Source organism: Hydra viridissima, unplaced genomic scaffold (assembly GCF_058129835.1).
Source record: "Hydra viridissima isolate aposymbiotic clone 2 unplaced genomic scaffold, HvirCarnegie_v1 scaffold_2, whole genome shotgun sequence".
In the NCBI taxonomy this organism is placed as follows: Eukaryota; Metazoa; Cnidaria; class Hydrozoa; order Anthoathecata; family Hydridae; genus Hydra; species Hydra viridissima.
The window spans coordinates 9,503,100-9,529,556 of record NW_028324301.1 but is presented as its reverse complement, the minus strand read 5'-3'; the positions used below and the strand labels follow the sequence as shown (position 1 = coordinate 9,529,556).

General features: G+C 29.7%; 4 protein-coding genes across 4 annotated transcripts in view; 3 read left to right on the top strand and 1 right to left on the bottom strand.

The window, feature by feature from the left end:
• LOC149891818 (uncharacterized) overlaps nt 1-26,457 on the bottom strand; it is a 143,139-nt gene that overhangs the window by 89,051 nt on the left and 27,631 nt on the right. The gene's annotated exons all lie outside the window — the stretch shown is intronic.
• Nucleotides 2,721-5,206, top strand: LOC145195120 (5-hydroxytryptamine receptor 1E-like). Its single transcript, XM_080072902.2, has one exon. The coding sequence runs from the start codon at nt 4,140-4,142 to the stop codon at nt 5,163-5,165; it is 1,026 nt and encodes a 341-aa protein (XP_079929028.2). The 5' UTR covers nt 2,721-4,139; the 3' UTR covers nt 5,166-5,206.
• On the top strand, nt 13,926-15,533 carry LOC145190763 (5-hydroxytryptamine receptor 1F-like). Its single transcript, XM_080067656.2, has one exon. It carries the CDS (start codon nt 14,038-14,040, stop codon nt 15,058-15,060), a length of 1,023 nt encoding a protein of 340 aa, XP_079923782.2. The 5' UTR covers nt 13,926-14,037; the 3' UTR covers nt 15,061-15,533.
• LOC145180396 (BTB/POZ domain-containing protein 10-like) lies at nt 17,849-21,209 on the top strand. Its single transcript, XM_080055286.2, has 7 exons — nt 17,849-18,414; nt 19,161-19,257; nt 19,411-19,531; nt 19,719-19,819; nt 19,917-20,013; nt 20,226-20,390; nt 20,584-21,209. Exons 1-7 carry the CDS (start codon nt 17,972-17,974, stop codon nt 20,781-20,783), a joined length of 1,224 nt encoding a protein of 407 aa, XP_079911412.2. The 5' UTR covers nt 17,849-17,971; the 3' UTR covers nt 20,784-21,209.

Sequence of the window (26,457 nt, the reverse complement as noted above, 5' to 3'; positions counted from 1 at the left end):
TAAAAGAATATTTTACTTTTAAATGTTTTTCTTGATGCTTTTTAGTTAATTATCGTCGTTGTCAAAAGCAAACCACCTAAATTACGTCTAAATTAAATTTAAAAAAAAACTGCTGGATTATATTGAAGATTGCTTAATTATATGTTACGAGATTATTGAATTAACAAAGATTACATGATATTGACAAAATAAACAATCTGTTGTATGTCCTGTAAAATTTAGTTTTATGGACTTACGCGTTTCGCTTGCGACAACGACGATATATTATTTTTCCATTTTTTTATAAAACAATTCTATAATTTGTTTTAAATTATTTGGCTTCTTCATTAAGTAATATGTTAGGCAATCATTAGTTGTTAAGTAAACTCTGACTTCAATAAAATTTGTTTCAAATGAAATTTTACTTTAGAAAATGTTTAATTCATTCAAGTTTGAGAAAACTTAACATAATTTTGATCAAACAGAAATTTCGAATATGAAATTTTTTAATTGGTTTTCAATTAATTCCTTTCTCAAACAAGTTATAAATTTTTTTTTAAGTGTTAAGTTTGTTTGTTTTTTTTTCATTCTTATTGAAATAATCGTATTCTTAAAGAATTAATCGGATTCTTAGTGAATTAATCGTATTCTTAAAGAATTAATCGGATTCTTAGTGAATTAATCGTATTGAATGGTTTTTTCGAGATTTTGGGAGGATTTAAAAGTTCAAGTGCAAAGAAAGGAGTCGGAGTGAGTGTTTTGCCAACTTACACATTCAAAACATTGAAAGAAGAACATGAAATCAATTTAATCCTCTTACCGGCTCAATACCCAGATTTGAATCCACTTTGGGTTCACATCAAGTTTATTTGGTCTTGGGTGGGAATGGAACTTGTCAAGGTCTGCGTAACTTTATTAGGGAGCAAGAAACAGTTATTTAAGCCATTCGGATAAGGCTTCTCATCTAAGCTTGCAATATTCCAGTTAAGGTGGTACACCCCATTCTAAAAAATTTCTTTAAATAATCAATACAAAATTAAAACTACAATACACAAGTTAAAACAAGTATGTTGATTTTTTTTTAAATAAGAAATCTCGATTGCCCAACTTTTGCCTCACTTATTCCATACGAATTGCCAAAATATGCGTGTAATTTAAAACAAGATGTTTCCAGTTCTATATATCTTTTAACTCTGAAATTTTCACACTATGTTCCTAAAAGGTACGAAGAGGTTATGAACCAAAATCATGCATTAAAGATGCATAGAACATTTTAAAAATAACTTTCTATATATTTAAGACAATTTTTAACAAAAAAAGCAAGAAAAAAAGATTTTAAACATACTTATACATCATATTTATTTGTAGTTTTGGTTCATTACCTAAGTCAATTTATAACAAAAACACCCTGAAAATTTCAAGTCACCATATGGTCCCAAACTGAAAATATTGCGTTTTAAAATTTAGGTATTTGGTAAAAATGACATTTTGAGAAAAACACAAAAAACAAAATAAAAGTTCGTTATATTAGGAAAAGAAGCACGAGCCCAACTAAAAACCTCCACTATTACATTGTGGGTCCTTTTCCAGTTCTTTTTCAATATCTATGTAACCTTTTTTGATGGCTCTAAGCTGTTTTCTCCTTATTTTACCTTTAGCACTTGATTTGTGATTCATTTTTTTAATTCGGTTGCAGTCCAATATTTATTGCACTATAGTTTTTAAAATTCATAGGAGATGGCATGTTCATTACTGCAGCAAAAAACTTTCTTGCTTTTTAAATTATTTTCTAAACAAACTTCATTTCCACATTCGGGGCATTTAAACTCACTAACCATTAGTTTTAAAATATTTAAGTTTATAATGATGTTGTAATTTTTTTGACTTCCAGATATTTCAGTGTTTACTATTTTTTTGGAGCTTGCTGATAAACTTGGATCAGAAATTGATGTATCAAGCTGAATAAACTTTGAAGATTTTAGGTGTTAATTACAAGAAAACTTTCTTTTTTTAGTTCGAGCAATAGAACGTCCCATATCTTATTTAGCTATTTATTTATAAGAACATTAACAAATTAAAACAGCATGCAAGCACGATACATTTGATACATGTTCGCATTAGTAGTTCAAGTTATAGCTTTTAAAATAAACATGAAGCACAAAATAAACAAGCTGCAGTAGAAAAGAGTTATTGATGTTTATAAGCTTGAGCAAGTTTACATTTTTTGTTTTAAAATGCGTTGCTATGGCGTTGCTACGGACTTCTCAATTTACTATGGTCACAAAACACATAATTGTACACACTTCCTTATTTATTTATTAAAAAAAAATTAATAAAATTGTTCTATGAAAAATTTTGAATTTAAAAAACCAATTTTCAAAAAATTGATTTTTTCTAAAAAATTTCAAAATTAATGGGGATGTACCACCTTAAAGCGATGCATAAGAGATGCCTACCAAAAAAAAGGGCGTGGGGACTGTTTTAAAAACTATTCTTTCTACTTCTTTAATGGTACGCTTATTTTTGTTTATTTTGACGTTGCACTGCTTTCTTTTCTTAGTTTGTTATATTTTATAATATAGTTGCTTGTAAGATTCTTCTAAAAACAACTTTTTTATTTAAACAAAAAATAATTACGCCAATCTTTACTGGTTATTTTTTTATGACGCTTTGAAAAAAACTAGAAGCAGAAAAATCTTACTCCGTCGTTTTCTAAACGCAATTTATACTTCATTATCTTTTTTATGCCTTCATAAAAACACTTCAGAGGACATAATTTTTAGCCAATAGTAATTGAGGATTTTTAAGTGAACTTATTGAACTTTTCCGACAAAAAATTTAATTTAGAAAATTTCATTTCCTTTTATTTTATCATCAACATTGATATAAAAAGTTATTTGAATATAGTTATTTTAATGAAAATTCTATAAAACTTGAAAGTTCTATATAAATCTAGTTAATTTTTTTAAATCAATTTTCACGAAGACTAGAAATTTGACGGTTGACGAAAAAATGGCTAAAATATGCTAAAAACGTCAAACAATTTTTAGTCAGACAAAATGTAGAGATTGCCGAATATTGAGTCTCTCAAAATTTCAGTGAATTAGGAAGACAAGTTCCAGATATTACTTCGTAGTTTTTTTAAAGGACGAAAAACAAAATTAACGGTGGGAAAAAAGTTGTCATCTGGAGAAAAAAAAAGAAGTTGCACTTGAAATAAAAAAGCTTTTAGTTAAAAGATTTTTTCTCGAGATTTCAAATAATATAGATTACGAACAAAAATGTTTTGATTTAAAATCTACGATCTATAATGTCATAAATTTAGAAGAAAAAACTAAATAATGAATATTTCTAGACTAAAAAGCTGAAAGCATTCTTTAAAAGAAAAGTTCCTATTGCAGCGTTTTTAAGATAATTAAAGAATTCTTTTTTCGGAACAGATCAATGTTAGTATCAGTTAAATTGACTTTAAATTGTCGGGTTCTTAGATGTTTTTGAATACCTGAATTTTGGATATCTTTATTGACGATCATCCTCCTCAATAAGCAGATGTCGATTAAAAGCTGATAACCAGCACACTGGAGTTGATTTTTTTGTTTGTTATTGTCTGCAATGAATATTTTTTGAATTTATCTTTAATGAAGGCAATGCATAAAATTTAAAAAAGAGCTTTTTACACAGATTTATAGTAAGCTATTTCGTATTTATTATACTAACGTTTTTTTTATGAATAAAAGAACGTATTAATACATTAATTTTGCTCAAAATCATGAAAAAGCTTTTGGAGGACGGACAAACTTGAGAACTCAGCAAGCCAACAACGGCGGTTTTAAAACAAGACATTCAAAATAAGAGAAACAAGAAAAGTGTTGAGAGTTAGCTGAGAACAATCGTTCCAAAAAATAGATCAAATTCCTAAGGAGTGAAAAGAAAATTGTTATTGATAAATATTGAGATAAAACTCAAGAGAGGAAGCGATGTGATCCTAACAGTGATCATTTTTAGCTGTAAGTCCAGGAGATTGATTATATGTATTTTCTATCTGATCAGTTTTTTTTTATTAGAACGATAAGATTAAAAAACTTGACATATTGCTGTTCTCAGAATACACAGCTACGTTTAATCTACTGACCAATTTAGAGTACTTTTAAGCTACAGGCATGTCGAATTCAGTTGATGCCATCACCCAGCCATTGTCAGTTGTAATTCCTCTAATGATATCGTGTGTGTTTGCTGTTATCTTTAACATAATAGTGTGTTACCTCATCGCAACAGTACAATCTCTGAAGACACCGACAAATGTTTTTATATTCAGTTTGTGTCTTTGTGACATGGTTATAGCTGGGATACTACTTCCAGTTCATTGCTACTTTAGTGATTCAATCTACTACGGCTATCTCTTGACAATATCAATCTTAGTGTACATATGTAATTTGACTGCTGTCACATGGGAAAGATTATTTTCTATAACATATCCTCTAAAATACATCATGATTGTCACAAAAAAAAGGACAACTATGATTGCTATACTAGCGTGGGTCATTCCCATACTTTACTCGTTGTTACCATTGATTTGGAATAGTGACATTAAAAGAATAGAGAACAAAGTTTACGTTGTTTTTACCTTAGTGGTGTTTCTCATTGGTCCTCTAATTTTTGTATGCATCACATACATCAAAGTGTGTGTTGAGATTAAAAAAATGCTGAACTACAACAAAGAATGTAATGGGATGAACAAGCTCAGATTCTCACCATCTACAGAGAATATTGCTTCAGAGATGACCCTGGTTCCAGATTGTGACAAATTTATGTCCTCAGAAAAACTTATTAAACCCATTGACCCTTCTTTTGTGTTTATCAAAAAAGAAATTGAAACCAAAACATCTCTTGTAAAACAGCTAAAAGCAAAAATGTCAGAGCTAAAATCCTCCACAGCGTTTGCAATCGTTGCGATAACATACATGATGAATTGGATTCCTGTGATTATACTTACATTTTTACAAGCTATAGGAAGATTAGATTTAACCCCACCCGGACTTGCTGAGTTTTCAATCTTCGTGATGGCAATGAGCGCACTTATCGACGCTTTAATTTATGCGTTGTTTCTTAAAAGTTTTCGTAAAACTATTAAACTGATCATAAGAAGGTTTAAAACGAGAGACAAAAAATGTATGTGTTTTATTTAAAATGTAAATGCAGTTAAAATGCAGTAATTTTCTAAAGAAAAGGAAAGACTTTTTTTTTTACTTTTTACTTTTTTTCTACAGTCATTTAGTACTTAATACTAAATTTGTCTTTGATTTTTTTTTTTTTTTTGCACTGAACTTACCAAGATTAATGAGATTAATATAAATTATTATTTTTTAAGTTTTTCAGTTTGCAAGTAATAGTTTTTTTAAAAAAAATTTAATTATTTATTGTTGAAGACATATTATATAAATGAAAATCTCGGATCATATGTTTGTCCCGTAGAGGTATGAATTAATTTTCACCGTATCGTCTGTTAAAAGTAGGACAAAGGTAGTGATTTCTTTGAAAGGCAGTTTTACACATTTTTAATTTTCGAAGATACGGACATTATTCTCTAAATGTTGAAGAGTTTTCGGTTTATAACAAAAAGGTAATTTAAGTTATTAGAAAACAGCAAGCTTCTAGAATTGAACTTGAATGTCGGAACGGTAAGATCTATAATCGAGAACATAGTTGGTCAACAATTTATTTATTATCGGATTTTAACTTCGCATGATTCCAAACTTGATCAATTTGAACAAACAAGCTGCTGATATCTAAAAAGTAGACATCAATCGTTGCCTCTGTTAAACAAATAGCTTGAAATGTTGTATTTCGTTTCAGTTATCTTCTTGCTAAACATAAACTAAACATGATTTCCTAGGGAACGGAAATACTCAGAACTGGCCCCACTCAAAACATTCTTATTACATTCATTTCTAAATTTATAGAACTATTTTAAGCTACTTATATAAAATTTATGAAAAATATATTGATTGCTGAAGGAAAAGTATTTTTCTGAACGATAGTCGAATGTTTTTAAACAAAAAAAAACAATACGATATCGCAACACCTCATGAAAGGTATTTAAATGGAAGTAATTTGTTACTGGTGCTGTGATTCAAATGGCTTGTTGTTTTTTTTAATCGAAAAACTTGTCTATTGTTCAAGCTTTTTAATTTTTAACTAAGACAACCAACCATCTTAAAAAACCTGTGTGTTTTTTAGTTGTTTTTTTTTTTTGTTTATTTATTTTTTTTTTTTTCTTTTTTTTTTTTTTTTTTTTAATAAAGTTAACTCATTTATAATTATATGTTCTAGTAATTATTATATGCTTAAACGTTTTTAAAAAAATTTATGAAAAATGTTAATTTTGAGTGAAACGGTTTATAGCCTTCGGTCTGCAAAGATGAAGTTACACGATCATTTTTAAAAGTTATTTCAATCTATGTTTACTTTTTAAAAAAAAAACTATCGATTGCAACAATATTACAACAACAATACATCAACCCCAGTTTTGAAAACACAAAAACTACACTAAAGTAAACAAATAGGCACTAATCACGAGCCGTTTCATAAAAATTACTTAACAAAAAGCATATGTGAAGAATAAATGATAAAAAAAATCATATATTTATTTAAAATATATGATTTTTTATCATATATTCTACATATATGCTAAATTATGTTAATAATAGTCTTAATAGCCATATTACTACTGGCTTAATTACTGATAAATTTCACTCGCTTTTATCAAATATATATCCATTCATTTTGTGAAACTCGCTTTTCCTATACTGATAACTATCACTGAAAGAAATCAGATTGATATTTTTCATCGATAACTATCAGTGTGGGAAAATTTACGACACAGCCCCTAAGTTTATCTCACCAACTTTTTTTTTTTTGTTAAATTAGAAATTTTTGTTAAATTTAAGTTCACCTCACACGTTGATACTTTGTTTGTCGCATACGAGTACCTTATGCATTTTTATGTTTTAAAAAGACCCATTTTCTAAAATTATTTTTCGCATCAGCTCCTGCTTGTTTTGCTGACCTAAATATAGAAAATAATATATAAATATATTACATTTATACCATATAAATATCATATGCCGTATGCGGAAAACTGAGCAAACCTTTTTCTGTAAGGCAACGTACTAGTACTTTCCGTTTTTTTTTTTTTTTTTGGCGTTTCTATTTTGATTTTTCACAAGGCGTGTAAAGACCTTTTGATATCAACTGTAATTGCGCAAATCTTGGATTACTTTGATGAAAACAAATTGGTCTTTAAAAAGAAAAATAAAGTTTTTATAAATACCAAAGTTATGTGATTATTATTTAATGGTAATATTAAGTTTGACATTGCTTCTTTATTGTTATTGTTTTTTTTTTTTTTCTTTAATTGTTGTTTTAAAAGTTTTTTTTCACGAACAAATTGTTAAACAGTAAGAAAAGAAAGAAATGTAGAGTAAACTTCTTAATGTGTCATTGAGAAAACAATAGATATTTCATTCCGAATTGAAAATTGTTCTAAATCGTCAACTGATTTAAACAAGAACCATCGCAATCGCATAATTGAAAGAATAAAAGTGAAATTTAAAACTACTTCATCTTTAATATTTTCATCATAACACCAACCATGATCTGAACTAAGGATCAGCATGAAGAATAAATCAAGCAGCAATGGGAAGTAAAGATCTTTGCCAATAAAGTTAGTAAGAAAGATAAGCACCTGAGTTTAAAGCCTTCCACATAAGCAACTGTGTGTATCTGTGTGTATGTATGTATGTATGTATGTATGTATGTATGTATGTATGTATGTATGTATGTATGTATGTATGTATGTATGTATGTATGTATGTATGTATGTATGTATGTATGTATGTATGTATGTATGTATGTATGTATGTATGTATGTATGTATGTATGTATGTATGTATGTATGTATGTATGTATGTATGTATGTATGTATGTATGTATGTATGTATGTATGTATGTATGTATGTATGTATGTATGTATGTATGTATGTATGTATGTATGTATGTTGTTGAGAATAAATTACCATAGTGAGCTGCAAAACAAAGAATAATCATGGTCATTAGCCATACCCTGTTGAGCAAGCAAAGTACTTGCTTATCTTAGACAGCTACATTTATCATATATTCCTCTGACCATGAAACTGTGCTATACAACACGTTTCTAATAAAGTATGAGACAAACTTATTTTGTATATTGTAACTTAGTTTTGCACCTTAATTAATTCTTTAATGATAAAGTTACTCTAAAGCTTTCTATTTAAAAATGCACACATATTTATTAAACATTTTCAAAAAAATAAAAAACAAATAGCTAGACTGTTTAGACAGCCGAACTTGAAATTTCCGTGTTTACGCTTTCTATAAATTGCACAAAGAAAATGGTAAAGCCTGTAATTGAAAGCACTTTAAAGATAAATGTGAAGCTCGTTCAGCAATTTAAAGATTAATCAAACATACAAAACAAGGAAAAAATGTTACTAGAAAGAAAGGAAGCGGTCGAAAGACAAAATTTAACACACTTAGTATCCGTGTTCAACTTAAACGAGCCAAGAAAAATGTTTGTTGATCAAAGGATGCACCATGAAGAATGTTTTATAAACCAGTTACTCTCTTTTATTAAAAAAACATTAATTTTAAACTGAAGTGGAGACAAATGACGATCTACGACTTTTTTTTGTAAGCTAAAGTGAGACAAGTTTTAGTGAAGTTATCAATTATAATAATAAAAAAGAAAAAACCTTTTTGTTCTAACTATTCTTCAAAGATCAACTCTATTTGATTAGGAATAATGATTATAAAAGTTGTATTATGCAACTATTACTAAAACAATATTTCTTCTTAAAGCTTTCATATTTCTATGATACCAACGTCTCAGATATATATAATTAATATAATATAGTAAATATAAATTTTATTTTTCTATTAATAACCGATAGTTTGATAAAAGAAAAATGAAATAAAAAAAATCGAACTTTTAATCAAGCTTAAGCTAACTTAAGTTAATATTACGTATTCAGAAAAGTAAAGAATGCGTTAAGCGTTTTGAGAAATAACTTGGCTTAAAAAAACAGTTTATTTTAAAAAAAGAACATAAACATGTTTTTTTTTTCTTTTTTTCCCTTAACTAGTATCTTTTTTAAAAAACTGTTTATAAATGTTTTGGTGACGGGCAAAGCAGGTAATTTTTGGCCCTTTGTAAAACATTCAGAGTGTGAATCCACGTCATATAATTATTATTTGGATTCTGGATTAATGAGGATTTAAGGATAAATGCCTGCTGAAAAATGCATCATGTATACTTAAAATAAACTCGTATAATTCAGTATTAGGCAGGAGATATCAGTTACTACTGATTGAGCCTCAATTATGAAAAAAGTAGGAAAGATTATGTAACTTTTTTGTTATTATTACAAAATCTTATTTACTACAAGCTTACTTCAATAAAAAATTTGTTAACAATGAGAAATGACTATGAAGCCAATGAATTTAGCTATATTTTTGTTTTAAACCAAGTATTTTTGATAAGTTTTTTAATAACTGGATTGTATTATAGTGTCCATTCCTCCCTTTAAAGACAATCATCTTTAAATGAACTATGTTAAAAATGTACACAATTTTTTGTAGTTTATGGATCTTTTGGTCATAGAAATCAACTTTTCTACAAGCTCATTTTTTTCTCTTCGAATGTAATTATTTTATTGTGGTAATCCAACAAAAAGCTTGTCAATTTTTTAACTTTTTAAGTTTTTTAGTTTTTATAGGCATGGCTCTAAGATTGAAAAAGGTTCCAACTGAAGTCACCAACGTTATTAATATCAAACATTAATTTTAACCTTCAAAAAATACCGGTAAATTATCCGTTCACCGGTATTTAAAAAAATGACCTAATACCGCTATTTTTAACTTCTGGTAAATTTACTTCCCCAATTAAGTAAAGTATCAAGATACCAGAAGACTAGTAAAAACAAGAACTAGATTTAAATTATACTTATTTATGCAATGTATAGTTCTACTAATACATAACATTGAGCACTATAAAACGAACATGAGATTTTGTATTTCGGAGTAATACAACTGGAATATATATATATATATATATATATATATATATATATATATATATATATATATATATATATATATATATATATATATATATATATATATATATATATATGAAGACCACACTGGAAAAACGAACAAGCTACATTTTTATTGTTTTGTGTAAATTAGAATTTCAAAACACCATCGCTCACTTATTTGTCAAGCTTTTTGAATTTTCTCTTTTTTATTATTTACTTGAGCAAGGTCTTTAATAAAAACAAAAGTTTTACTGTCAACATTACTTAGCAATTATGCTGCTGTTATTGTTTTACCGATGGCATACCTTTTTGGTGCTTGATCGTTTTTCCGTTTTAGACTTTTTTTTTTCAAAAAATGTTTGTATAATAGTAAATTACAATTTTAACTGAGTGTATGTATCGTTTTGTAGAGTGTATGTATCGTTTTGTCTAGAAGAATAACCAATTCAATAAATTAAGGAAAACTTAAACTTTATTAACTAGAAATGAGATGCGTTTTAGTAATGGTGATCAGTATTAGTTAAAAAATAAAAGGTGATTATTTTTAATCATCAGTGTCCGAGCTACTTCCTTCAGAACCGTCAGTGATGTCTGTAGCTGAGGTTGAAAGGTTGTCAAAGAATGCATGGTTTTCAGGTTGACAAAAGCGCTTGAGAACCTGGAGATCTTTATACTTTTCTTTTCTGATCGCCAGATCAGTAGGGTAGAGCTGCATCAGCGTTGGAAGATTTCTAAGAATGGATCCCTTCTTCTGGGGTTTTGCTAATACAGCGATTTATATTGAGCCATTCCAATTATTTCTATATGACATCAATTCGGATGCTTAGCCTCAAATCGGATTTCCTGCACTGGCTTTGTGGGAAAGGGACATGTTGCTTTAAAGTTTAGTTTCATGTGGTCAGCGAAGCTCAAAAACTAGTTGCGAGAAAAACGAATAACATTGAATAGTGTTGGTTTAGCTCTAGCTTCTTCTAGGACTCTACACCAGTCTTCTGGCAACTCCACATCAGCCTTTTGGTTTACCAGGCCCATGTCTCTGTCACACTCCATGTAGGAGTGTCCTCTGATGGGGAACGTCAGCTTGACAGTCTTGAAGCGCTTGTAGGTGTGGATCATTGTGTGGAAGAAACGAATGATGGTGAAACTTTTGTTCTGTTCAGCACATCCGTCACAAAAACCTCCAGGTCAGCAACATTACTCGAAAGATGATTTATAAAAAAATGATGCAGCATTGACCCAAAGTCATCTGCATCCTTCTTTCCTTTGGTTTCGTCGTAGGTATATATGTACACATCATTTGTGTACAGCACGTGAATGTTGAAAGATACAAAATTAAGTTGGCGACGGTAGTAGACGTCATTAAACATCTTGTTTGATATAGGTAGATTTTTTTGATAATCAAATGATATTGCCTCAACCGCTTCAGTTGCTTGAGCACGTCTTTGTGCTTCCAACTTTCTTGTGTAAAATGTATCAGCTTTGCGTTTGTGAAGTTCATGCTGTTTGGTCAACTTTTCTTTTTCCACACGTGGACATCTACGTCTCCTTCATTCTTTAAGATACATTTTTCCACATGCTCCATTTTTAAAACTAACTCGTCACAAGTCGTGTCTTTCCTTAGGTATCCAAATCCTATATTGAAGTCCTTAACGAACACTCTGCGATAAGCTTCGTAAGTTATCTCTGTCAGGGTGTGTTTCTCGGAAGAGGACGTGCATTTTGCTGACATTAAGCTCTGCTGAAAGATACAGCTTTCTAGTTTTGCCAAGCGCATAGTGAAATTTGTGCACGGATAGCTGCTGTCACATGGTCAGGAAGCCTGTGTGGCCTATTGTTATGTCATCCTCTAATATCTTTAGGAGGACACCCTATTGTAAAAAAAATCATTTGTAAATGTGAGTAATAGAGGTAGATTAGTTGATTGGCGGGAGGGGGTGGGATGTGAGTGGTAAGTATTGCACATTTTTGTTTAACTGTTGTCCTGTTGTTACTAAATAAACAAATTTCTCGTGCATACAAGTTTTTTTGTCACAAATCAAAATTTGAATTTTTCTTTTGTTAACAAAATTCTTTAAAAGAATCTCTTCCTCTGCCCTTCCCGTTTAATTAAGAATAGTCCACACTCACTCAAAAAAGATAATAACATTGTTAATCCTCCAAGTGGTGGTGCTAGTATAAGCTAAAAATTAGTGAATATCTTTCCATAAACAGTCAGCCGTTACGAATACAGTTAGTCTAAGTTAGTAATGCTAAATCAAAATTATTATTGAAATTGAACTGTTATTAGTATGGTTACTAGTTTATTAATTTAACTGTTTTAAGTCGGCATTTCACTTTCTGTATAGTATAGGTTGCTAGACAGTGTGAAAAAAGGGGTGCAAAACCCAAACATCAATTCAAAAAAGAGGTTCCACTGGATGTTTAACAATGGTTCGAAAAAAATACAGTCAACTGGTATTACTACAGTCTATAGCTAATTTAAGTAATAACAATTTATGATATTTCTGTATTACAAAATTATACGTGACTACATCTTGTAACATGAACTGATTATATTTGCTCAATAATATTTTAATCTAACAGTACCAGATCTAGTCATAATTAGCTTTGTAATACAGAAATAGCTACATGTAAAGATGTCTTTTCAATTATTTATAATTATGATAATATAAATTATTATTATAATAATTATCACAATTATACATTTTTTGATAGGCATATTTTGTGTAATAGTTATATTTTACTACTTACCTGTTGAGGTTAAAGCTTTTTTGATGGTTTTTACTCTTCTGTTTGTAATGCCGAACAAGGCAATAAAGGCTTTGAAGCAGACTTTCTGTTCAACATAGGTTCCACCACGCAGGACTCGTTTATGATAAGAATAGCTAAGTTCATGGAACTGGCTATTTCCTTCACGACGAGTAGGTCTTCTCTTCAACACTTTATTTGTCGTAATAAGATAAGATAGAAATAAGTCTTGTTCGTCTTTTGAAGGTTAAGCATTGAATGCCTAAATAAGAGCTACTCTGTCTTCTAGATTTGTTTTTTCGAAGTACTGCAAAAATGTGCGCTGGCAGTTATTGCCTATTGTGTGGTATGAAAGTCGAGCTTTTTCGCTTTATCTTTTCTAGAACCCAATGAATTTTTCTTTTCTTCGGCTTGTCCGTCACTTGTGGAAAATCACATGCATCCGTCATTTCAACAGGTTTATTTATAATTTTCTCGATTCTGATTGGTTTAGCGTTGTCACATGTTTTACAGCGAGCAATATGATCGTTCTTATAGTGGGCAGATAAACTAGAAAGCTAAATATCTGTGTAGTTTGATCGGTTTTCTAGTTATATAGCCAATTATTATATAGTTAAACTGAAGCCGAAAATAACAGGGGGAAAACCCCAAAAAAAAGCAAAAATGTAGCTTGATCGTTTTTCCAGTGTGGTCTTCATATATATATATATATACTTGATAGATTATCTACTTGATAGATTATCTGTGTCATGATTATTTTGATGTAATAGCCATTAGAATGACAACCACTTTGCCGTTCTTTCGGCTATTTCTGGAAAAACTGCATTATAAAAATTTTTTAAAAGCCACTTTACACTTTGTTTTTTAAACTTAGTCTGAAACATCTCAAACCAACATAATTAATTATTTAAAAGAGTCTTTTCCATAAAATTATTGTTGTTGCCTTAATTTATTTGAATAACAATTTTCGTTGTAATAATTTTAATTTATGTGTTAATATTTATTCATTTTATTTATTTTAAATGACAGAAATAAACATGAAAAAATCAGTAATAAAGCCTTTTTTTAGGTAAAAGTATTTTAAGCGACTGATAAAAAAAAAAACGTCGCAAAGGAGTGTGATTTTTTATTTTTATAATACATACCTGTAAAGATGTAAGAGGCGTTTTTAGAAAATATGACCAATGAAGAAAAACAAGTTCATCAATCACTCTCAGTTGCGATTCCTTTAATGACCTCGTGTGTTCTTGCTGTGGCTTTCAATACAATAGTGTGCTACCTCATCGCAACATTCAGTTCCTTAAAAACAGCAACTAACGTTTTTGTATTTAGTTTATGCTTATGTAATATTATTTTAGCCGGCGTTGTACTACCGATTCATTGTTATTTCAGTGAGTCAATTTATTACCGCTATCTGTTGACAATCACAATTATAGCTTACATTTGTAACATGACAGCCGTCACATCAGAAAGATTATATTCAATTACTTGCCCGCTAAAATACATCATGATAGTCACAAAGAAAAGAACAACTATGATTGCTACTCTAACGTGGGTTGTTTCCATATGTTACTCGTTGCTTCCATTGATTTGGAAAAGTGATACGTCTGGGAACCAGTATGTAATATATTCCGTCTTTACTTTAGTTGTGTTCCTCGTTGGTCCTCTAATCTTTGTATGCATTACTTACATCAAAGTCTGTATCGAAATTAAAAAAATTTATAGCTGCAGCAAAAAGTTCAAATCAAATAAACTTGAACTTTCACCATGCTCAGAAAATATTGCCTCAGATTTACCGTCTAAAAGTAAAGGGAACGGCGAGAATAGTTTAGCTAAAAACATCGAAAAGCAGTTATTCGAACCTTCCTCGTGTTTAATCCTGACAAATGATAAAATAAAAACATCAGTTGTCAGACAACTTAAATCCAAAATGTCAGAGTTGAAATCTTCAGCAGCATTTGGAATTGTGGCTTTAACTTACATGTTGAACTGGATTCCTATCTTTACAATCACATTTTTAGATGTTATAAAAAGGAAAGATTTGGTACCCCATGGACTTGATAAATTTTCTATTTTCTTTATGGCAATTAGTGCACTTATCGACGCTTTAATTTATGCGCTGTTTCTTAAAAACTTTCGTAAAACTATTAAACTGATCTTAAGAAGATTCAGAGAGAGATATAGAATATCCTCTTTTTAAGTATCAAACAGATTTAATTCTTTCTTCCAAATCAAATTTTGTGTTTAATACGGTTGAAATTACTCTAGATGCTCATCACCAAGTTCTTATTTTTCAAAACACTTATTTTGTCTTTAAAAAAAGGAAATATATTTTAAAATGAGAAACTACAGACGTCCCTAGATAAGCCAAGCTTCAGTGTTAAGACTAATTACTTTTTGTTAATAACACTTTATCTATGTATTCCCTAGAGAGGAATAGAATTTTCACACGAGCTCAAAAAAAAGTATTTTGGTGAAACAGACATTTTATACATTTTACTTTTCCATCAGGTACTTCGGATGACGGCATCTGATTTAGATACTTAGAAACCACTTGTATTTAATTTTAAGTACATGCGTATTCTTATTTGTTATAAATTAGAGAAAACCACGTTTAAAAATATTGAAGTATATTACTATGTGAATAAATAAACGGTCTTTGTTAAAAACTCACGGGCGTACTCGTTCTTGTTTTAATCAATGCTGACGCAGAATTAAATCAAATTTAATTGTTATTACTTTTATATATTACGTCACGCATTTTTTGCTTTTTTAAATCGTACTCCCTCTGTCTCTAAATTGAAATAGTATATTGGGTTAGAGAGAGAGTAATATTTTTGCCCTTTTCTTTCCCCCTCCCCTCTCTTTAAAAAGACGTCAAAAATTTTCAACCCCCTCCCCTATTACAAATTTCCTACTAAAATACTTGGAGACCATGTTGTAAACCTTTTTTCGGCTGAACACATTTTCAATGTTTCAAAAAAAATACGGTTGAAAGATGTCTATAGCTGTAGACTTTACACCTGTAAAAATGACAACTCTAGTTAAGTCGGATTTCTGCTTTTGCATTGGATTTTTGACAAGATTTGTTTAACAAATTGCTTTTTTATGTTCAGTAGTTCAATAATCTACGTTTTTTCTCTGATGTGAGGTTCACTATCTTGATTGTTTTAAAAATTTTAACTTGAAGTCTTTTTACATGAGATAATTCAACACATTAGTTTTAGTTTACACAGATATCAGGTTGCATAGATACCATATTGAACACATTTAGAATTTTATAAACTATGATTTTTTACTTTTTCGGCTGAAAATTATACAATTCTAAGATATATTTTTATTACATTCAAAAATTTCACTTCCCACCAAAAGTCGAATTCTGGCTAACGGCTCTATTTTCAGAGGAATTTTTTCAGCTGTAGTCTACAGTTTAAGTGTTTTTACAACATGGTCCCTTAGTCGACATTTAAACTGTTTGTTATTAGATGTGTTGAATATATTAGTTGTACTTTACTGTTTAAAAAACATCAATAACAGTTCTTTATTAACATAAACGTAATATTTAGCTGTCTTTTAATCAACATCTGTCTAAGATGAACTTAAGAGTTTATCCTCCGAGAAAATCGTCAGATCTAAGACAATGTCAAACAACTTTATAGCTCGTCTAACAAAAAGGGATGGAAGATTTTGATTTTTGTAGTCTTTTCCTGTTTCTGTGTTCCGTTACAAATTTAAATTCTTTAATCTTTAGTTTTTAGCCTTTTTCGAATTGGTAAGATTAAGTGTCTTATTATTTACGTAGTTTCAATTTTTTTATCATAAAATTGTAAAGGAACAAGTGAATTTACAAATATTAATGAATCGCTAATTTCTCCTAATGTTTGTTGTCTGTTGTTACTTTGCCCCAAACTCCCATCTAGGCCCTATTTGCATACAAGAGCTAGTCGTGTAATAAATTTGGAATTTAACACGTCTTCTTGTAATTTAAATAATTGTTGAGCAGTTAAACAAAGAAGATCCTGAAATATAATTTATGCTCGTATCTTTGTTAATTTTATAGCACTGGAGTAAGATGGCATTTTTCCTTTGCTGATAATATTTTGTTCCAGGATAGATATATATTTGTGTTGTAATCCTTAGCGGTCATTGTGTATTCCAAATACGGAGGTTTGCTTGATTTCTTATTTGTTAACAAGGCCAATGTTTCTTACGGTGTAAGAAGTATCCGTCTCTGAGTTTCTCTCCCCTTTTCAGAAAATTCTGTTTCTAAGTCTAACCATCTCTTATTGTTTGACTGACACCGTCACCATCTCTCTCTATTTAAAGATTTCTAACGTAATTCGATATTTTTGATCAACTTTAATAAAGCCTCTTGTGTATTCTGTTGATTTATATTTCTTACCCTCAAAAGGGGTTAATCTTCTAACCCAAAAAGATAATCTTCTAATCCATAGCAGCTTTTTCTTAAATTCAAAGATTTAAAACCTTTTCGTTTTAAATCTTTGAATTTTAGCTACTCATTGAGAAGCAACGAAAGTTTGGGTGATTGACGATGCGGGTGCTATAAAATCAAATAAAACCGTCAAGGTCATTTCGGGGCACTATATTTTCGTCTTAAGTTAAATTCAATATTTACGATTTTGGTACATGTATGTAACTAAAATAAATTTAAAAAAAGCATAAACTTACCTTAACTAACTGTTGAGTATTATAAAGTTAAAACACACAATTTTTTGATAGCACTCACAACAACAAAATATTATAGTGGACTAAACAGGGTTCACGCGAAAAGATTCCTGATTAACGTTTTTAGCATTTTTTAATGGCTTTTAATTTCTATACATCATTCTTCGATTCGATTGTTAATTATGCATGTTAAACCGTTATCTGTATCAAATTTTATGAAGCGTTACTAATTTTACCACTGCGCCCCTTCCAAAATCTTCTTACCCGCAAACGCTTGGGCCGTAGATTTCTAGCGAATTTCAAAATATACGGTCGTAGTGATCGTTTAGTTAGTACATTAACTGAAGTTCCCTATGTTTGAAATATCTACTTTGTTATTGTTTATCAATATAAAAAACTGAATTTTTCTTTACGCGTCCTTGAAAATGAAAACTGAGAGTGACGATATTGATGAAATACCGATTGGAACACCAAGAGAAGAAAGACTTGCCAGAAAGCTAAAAGTTATCGATGTTCTTGCATCAAGTTCTTCTGATAAAGACTCAATAGATATTAGTAAACTTCAAAATGCTTCAGCTTTTTCTCAAGAGTTGTATTCCCCTGTTTTAGATGTTTCTGGCAATCGCCCTTCTATTGCATCGTTGTCAGCTTCTGACGTGATACAATGCGAAAATGATTCCAGTGTATGCTTGGATTCTTCTTTCTCTAGCTCTTACATTTCTTTACAACCAGAAGGGACTGTTACTGTTCATCAGTCAACAAGACCAAAAATGCAAACACAAAACAGGGCCACATTGGTAGTTGGTGGAACTCGTTTTAATATAAACCCCCATATTTTTATGAAGCATCCTAATACTATGTTGGGAAGGTAGATAATGATTGAGTAATTATTTTTTTTATGCATTTATGAATAATTATTTATCTTATACATTTTTATATTGTTCTATATAAAAGTTAAACCTTTATTCTTTGTTTTAAAATATTTAATAATCATTCAAATTTACAAGAATAGATAGTACAATTTCAATTGCCCTATACACAGTTTCTTTTTGTTTTTTGTTTTAACAACAACTAAATTTTAAAAAATGTAAAGCATCAAAATTAATATTAGTTTTCCAATTTTTTGCTTCTCCTGCACCTAAACTTATAACTAAAATAATATTTGTTTAGTGATTAAATAAATAAATCCATTTATCTTTTATTATTAATACTTATCCATAAAATTCTGAAAACTTTTTCTTGGGCTTTAATTTTTATTAAAAAAAATTTTTACATAATAAATTCCATCCTAATATTCATTACATCTGTAGATTTTATGTTAAATTATTACTGATAAAATAACTTTTCTATAGAAAGACAAAAAAATATAAATTTAGATAAGATTAACTTAAAGAGTACAAGAATAAATTTAAAAAAGCATTAAACAAATATTTTATGGTGTATCCATTCTTTATGATTTTCTCTATGACAATATATTCTAAATGATTTATCAAATCTTTTTTTCTAATACCAATGTAACTGTACAATGAACTGCCACAGAAATAATATGTGTACATTTTGTTGAAGTAGATTTTTAAAAAAATCAATTTAGTTATGTTTAACTATTTTAAATAGAATGTTTACATCGCCCAGCAGTTATTTAAGAGTAAATCAGCAAGGTGAATATCTTGTCGCTGAGGGTGTCTCACCTAATGTCTTTCAAATAATTTTGGTAAAAACTTTGATTTATTTTTTAACTATTATGCAGATAAAATCTCATAGAAACAAAGTTTTAAAGCAAATATTTTACATTCTGTTTTCTTCAATGCTTTTTTTTTTTTTAAACATATACTATAGTCACATTATTTTTTGTGTTTTTCTTTAGGAATACTACAAAAGTGGAAAAATGGTCTGTCCCCCAACAGTTCATGTTTCAGAATTAAGAGAAGCTTGTGACTATCTTCTTGTTCCATTCAATCATGAATCTCTTTCATGTCAGAACTTGAGTAAGATTATCTTTAGAATATATATTAGCAGTAGTATTCAATTTCATCAGAAATTATGATCAAAGTTATAAATAGTAGTATTGTTCTAAACTAGAAAAACCCAATTGCAAGAATTTAGGAAGTTTAATTTTGTACATAGCATAGGCTTCATCTTATGGCCACATAATTTTTTAAATGAATTTTTCAGGTGAATTACTACATGAACTGTCAAATGATGGTGCCAGAGTTGAGTTTACTAGTCATTACATTGAAGGTTTTATATTGCCCAAAATGATTGAGAGCGCTAAGGTTTATTTTTCTTTATGAAAACTGATAAAATGTTTCTTACTTTGATAATTAGATTTTAACAATGTTTAAATTTGCTATGTTTTCTAAATTGTTTCAGAAAGGTAACAGAGAATGCCACTTGGTGGTGCTTAAAGATGATGACACAATTGAATGGGGAGAGTTTCCACCAAGTACTGGAGAGGAATTTGCTGAAAGTAATCTTTGTTTTATTTGTCATACAGAAATGTAGTAATATTGAGTTGATATGTTTTGTCTAAATGAGAATTTCTTTTAAATATAAAATAAAACTTGATATTAAAACTACTTGGTATGTTGGTGTAAAATTTATTATTAGCTTAAAATTATTGTCTTTACATTGGTATAAATGTTAGTATAAATATTTAAGTTTACACATATCACAATTTAGTTATTTACAGCTCAAAGTTGTATCATTTCTTTAAATACTTTGAAAACCGGGATGTTGCAAAAGAGGTATTAAAAGAAAGGGGCTTAAAAAAAGTCAAATTGGGGATTGAAGGCTATCCAACACATATGGAGAAAGTCAAATACAAGCAATATGGCAAGCCTGATGGTATGTTATTCTAAGTTTATGAAATTTACTATCTACACAAGTCCTATAAATGATTCAAGCAATAACTCCATCAAACCCACCCTCCCCTATAAGTTTTTTTTTGTCTTATCATTAAATATTGAATTTCTGTAAACTATTGATAATTTTATCAAATTGTTATATTGTTTAACTTATTATTTACTTTATTTTTAAGTTGTGTATAGTTACATTCAGCGACCATTTGTTCACATGTCTTGGGAGAAAGAAGGAAGTAAAAGTCGTCATGTTGATTTTCAGTGTGTAAAACCAAAACATACTTCAGCTGGTACCAATGTTGATGAAACAATTCCTTTTGCTGCTGCTGTTATAGATATTGATATCCCAACAGCTCTTTTACCTGATCAAGCTGACTAGTTTTTTTGGTTTGATCTCTTAAAGAAAAACGTTTTTTCATGATGGTATTCACTGCCTAACTCTTCGTGGAATAAAGTTTTTTCAAATGCTGAGCATTTAGAGTATCTCTTGATGTTTGTGAATCATTCTATCATTCTAAAAGAAATAAATTTTTGGTATTCTCCAAATGGAATGATGTGTTACAACTTCTGACCTTTTGCTACAAAACATGAGCTTTTCAAGTATCTGAATGTATATAAACATTTGTTTATATATTAAAAAATTTTTTTGAATACGTGTTGCAGAAAATTGTATTTTTAACCTCGACTGGTATGTGCATTATTATTTGTTGTGTCTTTTGTATTTGGTGATATTTTTGTTAAACTGATATAGCTTAAAGGTTATAGAATATCTAGAAAAAAATTAAAATATAGCATATACAAGTTACACGTCGTAACCTCTTGGTATATCTTGAACCACATGTGAAATTACTTGCCAAGTAATAAGATGTTAATGCATACTATCAAGAACCGATATAATCATAAGAGAAATATAAACAAAAATAAATATATTTTAGATATATTTCCAGGGTATAGCTTATTTCATTTTTGACGTGCTGGCTAATTTAATAAACATCTTAGACAAAATATGATTAAATTTTAATTTTTAGTGAATCTTTACAAATTTCCTTGGTATCAAATTGTTCTTCTCTTTATAAAATTGTGTTAGTTTATAAACTGGATTGTTTTTTAGGCTTACAACGTATCAAAAGTAACAGTGTGATGAATAAAACTACGTAGCAAAGTTAAACTCTGTCTTTGGGTTCAAAGTCCACATTTTAGTTTCTATTTCCTTTATGCATTAAATAAGTAAAAAATGGCCAATGATTCAAAAAAAGCATTGGCTTTTTAGAAACGTCTTGAAATTTACTAAGTACTGAGTAAAGTTCCATATTATTCTGGAACTCTTCAGAAACGTTTAAAATGTCCCAAAATTTTCTAGATCTTATGGGAATCTTTTAAATTTTTAAACTTTGTTATAACTGTTATGCAATATACACATGCAAAGTACATGGCGTTCGAGAACTTACGCAAATTTTTAAACTGCGGTAATTTTATTTCAAAAAAACAACTAAATTCAGAATATTTTTTGTAGCTTATTCTAGATGCTCGAAATGGCCTCCATTTATTTGCACAACATTTTCTAAGCGGGCCACCAAATTGTCGATGGCTTTAACTCTTTTTTCTTATGAAATGTTTTCTATTGCTTGATCAGTGCAATTTACTGATTCTTCTTTAGAATTGGACCGATTGCGGTAATATACTGTTACTTGCAACTCCCCCCCCCTCCCTCCCCCCAGAGCCAGTAATCACATGGATTAAGGTCTAGGGAACGAGGGGGCCAGAACTGTTTGAAATGTCTGCCAGTAACTCGATTTTCATCAAACTGGTTGAGAAAAAATTGCTTAACACCGTTAAAAATGTGGGGTGCTGCGCCATCCTGCATGTAAATAACTGAACGCATTTTCCGGTTTTTTCTCAGTTCTGGTAAAAAGTGCTCTTTCAACATAGTAAGATATCGTGCTGTTGCACTTTCACCCCCATTTCCATAATAGCATTTGATGATGAAAATTCTGTCTTTCATAGAAATATTGTTAATGACTGTATTTTCAAAAATAACAATCTACAGCATAATGTTCCTTCCTTACATATATATTTTAAAAAAAGCACATTCTAGAAATGTTCTTATTGGCTAATTAGTAACAGAAAAATGAAATTGCGTGTTACTTATCTAACACCCTGTATATCAAAAGAAATGTGAAAAAGTGCTTTGAAAAGGTGTCTGTCAAAATACGCTAGGCTTATAAACCATATTTCGGCATGCTTATCAGGAATCAAAACAAGCTCAGGGATTTTCATTTCACGTAAGAAATTTACAAGAGAACTCTTGAAGGTAAGTTGATTAGTCCAATTCTTGCTCACATAAGTGACATTGCTTTATTTTGTAAAATTCCAAAGATTTAAAACAATTTAAAAGAGTTGGTGTTAAGGAAATATTTAAAATTGCAGTGTTTTAAGAAACGATAGTTATTCATAATATCGATATTAATAAATTATGATATTGAACCATATTAACTAATGTGTAGAATTTCATCTATTTAAATGTAATTCTATTTGCTATTGTACAGATGCGAAAAGAGGGCCATTGCACGAATAAGAAAAGTGATGCATAAAATTTTATATTTCAAGGATTTGGCGGGAATCGATTGACCTTTAAAGTAATATCACATTTTCATGGTTAACCCTTTTAGACCTCAATGTGGTAAGAGTGCACATGCTATCATATTTTCAGAAATGTTTTTATCTAGAGATGGCAATCCCGCATTAATTTAGCGTATGCGAGTTCTCACAAAAACTGCGGAATCCGCGGGATTTGCGGGATTTTGAAACTATTGCTTTTAAACAATAAAAGTTAATCCTTTTAAACAAAAAAGATATCAAGTTAAAAGTGTTTAATGTATTTGCGAAACAAATCCATTTAAAAATTTACTAGTCATACAATGCACAATTAAGTGTATACTGAGAAACTTAATATACTATATGCAGATACCACGATACTGAGTCAGGATTACTTGAAGTGTTTTATTACATGTCTGAGAAATTATGTGTTATTTATTAAATAAGTAATAGCAATTTATCAGAAGCTGTCTAAGTTTGTCAACATTTTTATTTTTACTTCTAATATATATATATACACTGTATATATATATATATTAGAACGACTTCGACTGTATATTATACAGTCGAAGTCGTTCAAATTTTTTTTTTGTTAAGTTAATGATTATGTTAAAATTTTCGCTAATGAGTATGTTGAAATTTTTGTTAATGAGTATGTTGAAAATGTGAAATTGAAAACGTGCGTGCGTAATAATAAAAGATATACTTTTAAAAACTACTTTTTAAAAAGAAATTATTTACATCAAGATTTTAAAACAAAAGTACCAACTAAGCATGTCGAAAAACAAAAGTACCAACTAAGCATGTCGAAAAATAAAACTATATGGAATTATTTTAAAAAAAGTGAAAAAGAAGAAAATGCGAAGTGCATGTTATGTTCGGCTATTTTAAAAATTTGTCAAAAATCAACTAAAGGTTTACTAATCCATTTATAAACTAAACATGGCACCGATTTAAAATCAAACGTTTTACAACAAGACGGAGCTTTGACTTCAAAACAGCATGAATCAGTTGAACTAGAGCCTAAAATATAAATCGACTACGAAGACGAAGAAGTAATTTTATCGAAAAAGGTCAAAACAATTGACACGTTTTTCGTAAAAGAAATTTCTATGAAAAAAGTGGTATCGCGCATGGTTGCTAAAGATGGCATTTAATAGTTTTTGCACATCTTCAGATTTGCAGTATTTGTTTTCTAAGAATGGTTCCCGGCTCCCTACTTCACCTAATGCTATAAGATCGATGGTAGTTAAATTCTTAGATTCTGTAAAAGCCGATATATTGCAAAAATTCATATCACTAAAAAAGCAAAATCAAAAGTTTTCAATAACGTTTGACGAATGGACATCACAAATAAGTCAGAGATACTTAAACTTAAATGTACATATGGAGGCGAAACACTTTAATCTTGGATTGATTCGAATCCATGGATCGTGTAATTCAGAATATTGCGTCAAGTTAGTGGAAGGAAGGCTAAATAGCTTTGATATTGACCTCCAAAAAGTTATTATCGCCATGACCACTGATGGTGCAAGTGTGATGTTGAAAGTCGGTAAAATGATGTCTTGCTATCAACAACTTGCAGTTATTGATATCTTATACAAGAAAACAACGGAGAAGTCGAAGAATCGTTTACTACATGGAAATTCTGAAGAAGATGATGAATATGGTAACACTGATGATGATAAAGTTGTAAATAAAGAATATGGTTTGACAATAGTTTTGGACCGACCATTTTTGGTTAGGTTTGAATTGGTTAGCAATTACAAAGATCTCATGAAAAAAGTAAGAAAGGTTGTGAAAATATTAAAAAACTCTCTTGTCAAAAATGATACATATTTACAGAAGTATATCCAACAAGAACACGGGAAAAAGTTGATTCTTGATTGTAAAACTAAGTGGAACGGTATGTTCGATATGTTAGAAAGATTTCACAGACTAAAAGTGTCTATTGAAAAAGCCTTAATTGATGTTGGGTCAGAAATTCGTTTCACTCAAGAAGAATGGTTCCAAATCAATGACTTAATTATTTGCTTGGCACCACTAAAACTTGGTCTCGAACTATTATCCAGGAGAGAATCAAACCTTGTCACTGCGGAAACAACTTTTTAATTTATGTTAGATAAATTACAAAAGCAATCATCACTTTCGAGCATAAATTTAGCCGCGGCACTTCGATAGACTTTTACACAACGTCGTAATAAGTATTTAAATAGGCTACTAGCTTACTTACAAAATCCTAAAAAATATGAACAAGAAATTAAAAAAAATGAAAATACTTTTTCAATGCCAAAAAAAATCGTTATGCGTCAAAAAATAAATAAAATATTGATAAGAGTTTATACAATTGAAAGAAATGAAGACGAAGAAAATGAACTCGAAGAAAAAGAAGCTGTAGATTCTATTAACAATTCCCAAATACTTACTCCTACAATTCTATTGCTGAAAAAAGAATTGGAAAATCAAATACAGAAAGACAAGAAAAGCTGGACAGAAAATGTAAAGGAGATACCAAATTAAGATTCTTTAGACTTTGATAAATTAATGAAGCAGGAAATGTCTGCCTATGAAAGTAACGGAGGTAAGAGGCAAGTTTCTAGATATAGCGCATAGTTGATGACCATACCACCAACAAGCGTAGAGGCCGAGCGAGCTTTTTCAGCTGCTGGTTATATATGCAGTCTTTTGAGGAGTAGATTAAGTGATGATACTTTAAGTAGGGTCTGTTTCTTAAGAGCGCATTTCTTATAATGATTTTATCATATTTGATATTTTAAAAAATGAATAAAGCTAATAGACGTTCTACGTAAAGCTAAAAGATATTCTACGTATTTTGGCTTATCTTTTTGTTCATAAAATATTAAGAACTCTATTGATTTACAAATGAATTGTGTTTTTTGGCTTTATTTACCTCATCTTATCAATTTAACAAATTGAGTATATTTTTTCTGAAATACTTGAAAGAAAAATACAATTGTCATTTAGCTTTTTATAATGTGCATAAGAAATTTACCAATCCCGCGCGGGATCTGCAGGATCCGCACAGAAATTAAAAATTTCCGCAAGGATCCTGCGGGATTGAAAAGTGTGCAGGATTGCAATCCCTAGTTTTATCTATCGTTCCGGTAATACACTGCGCTGAATTCCCCATTCCTAACCATTTGGATAGAGATCAACGCTGAATTCCCCATTCCTAACCATTTGGAAAGAGGTCACTACCTCAGAGGGAGATAATCTAGATGTAGAGTAAAATTTTACAAATGTGGATAATGAGAGAAGCAATAATTCACCAGAATGACATCAAAGATCCAATCAGGATCTTGGCCTAACTAAGCCCAATGTTGAGATTCTGACAGCTTTTAACAGTGGATTTTATTGAGTGAAGTATCCAAGTCCAAGATTTTAGAGAAAGTGTTACCGAATGTTTTCAAAATTATTCATTAAGCAAGGTGGGTTTC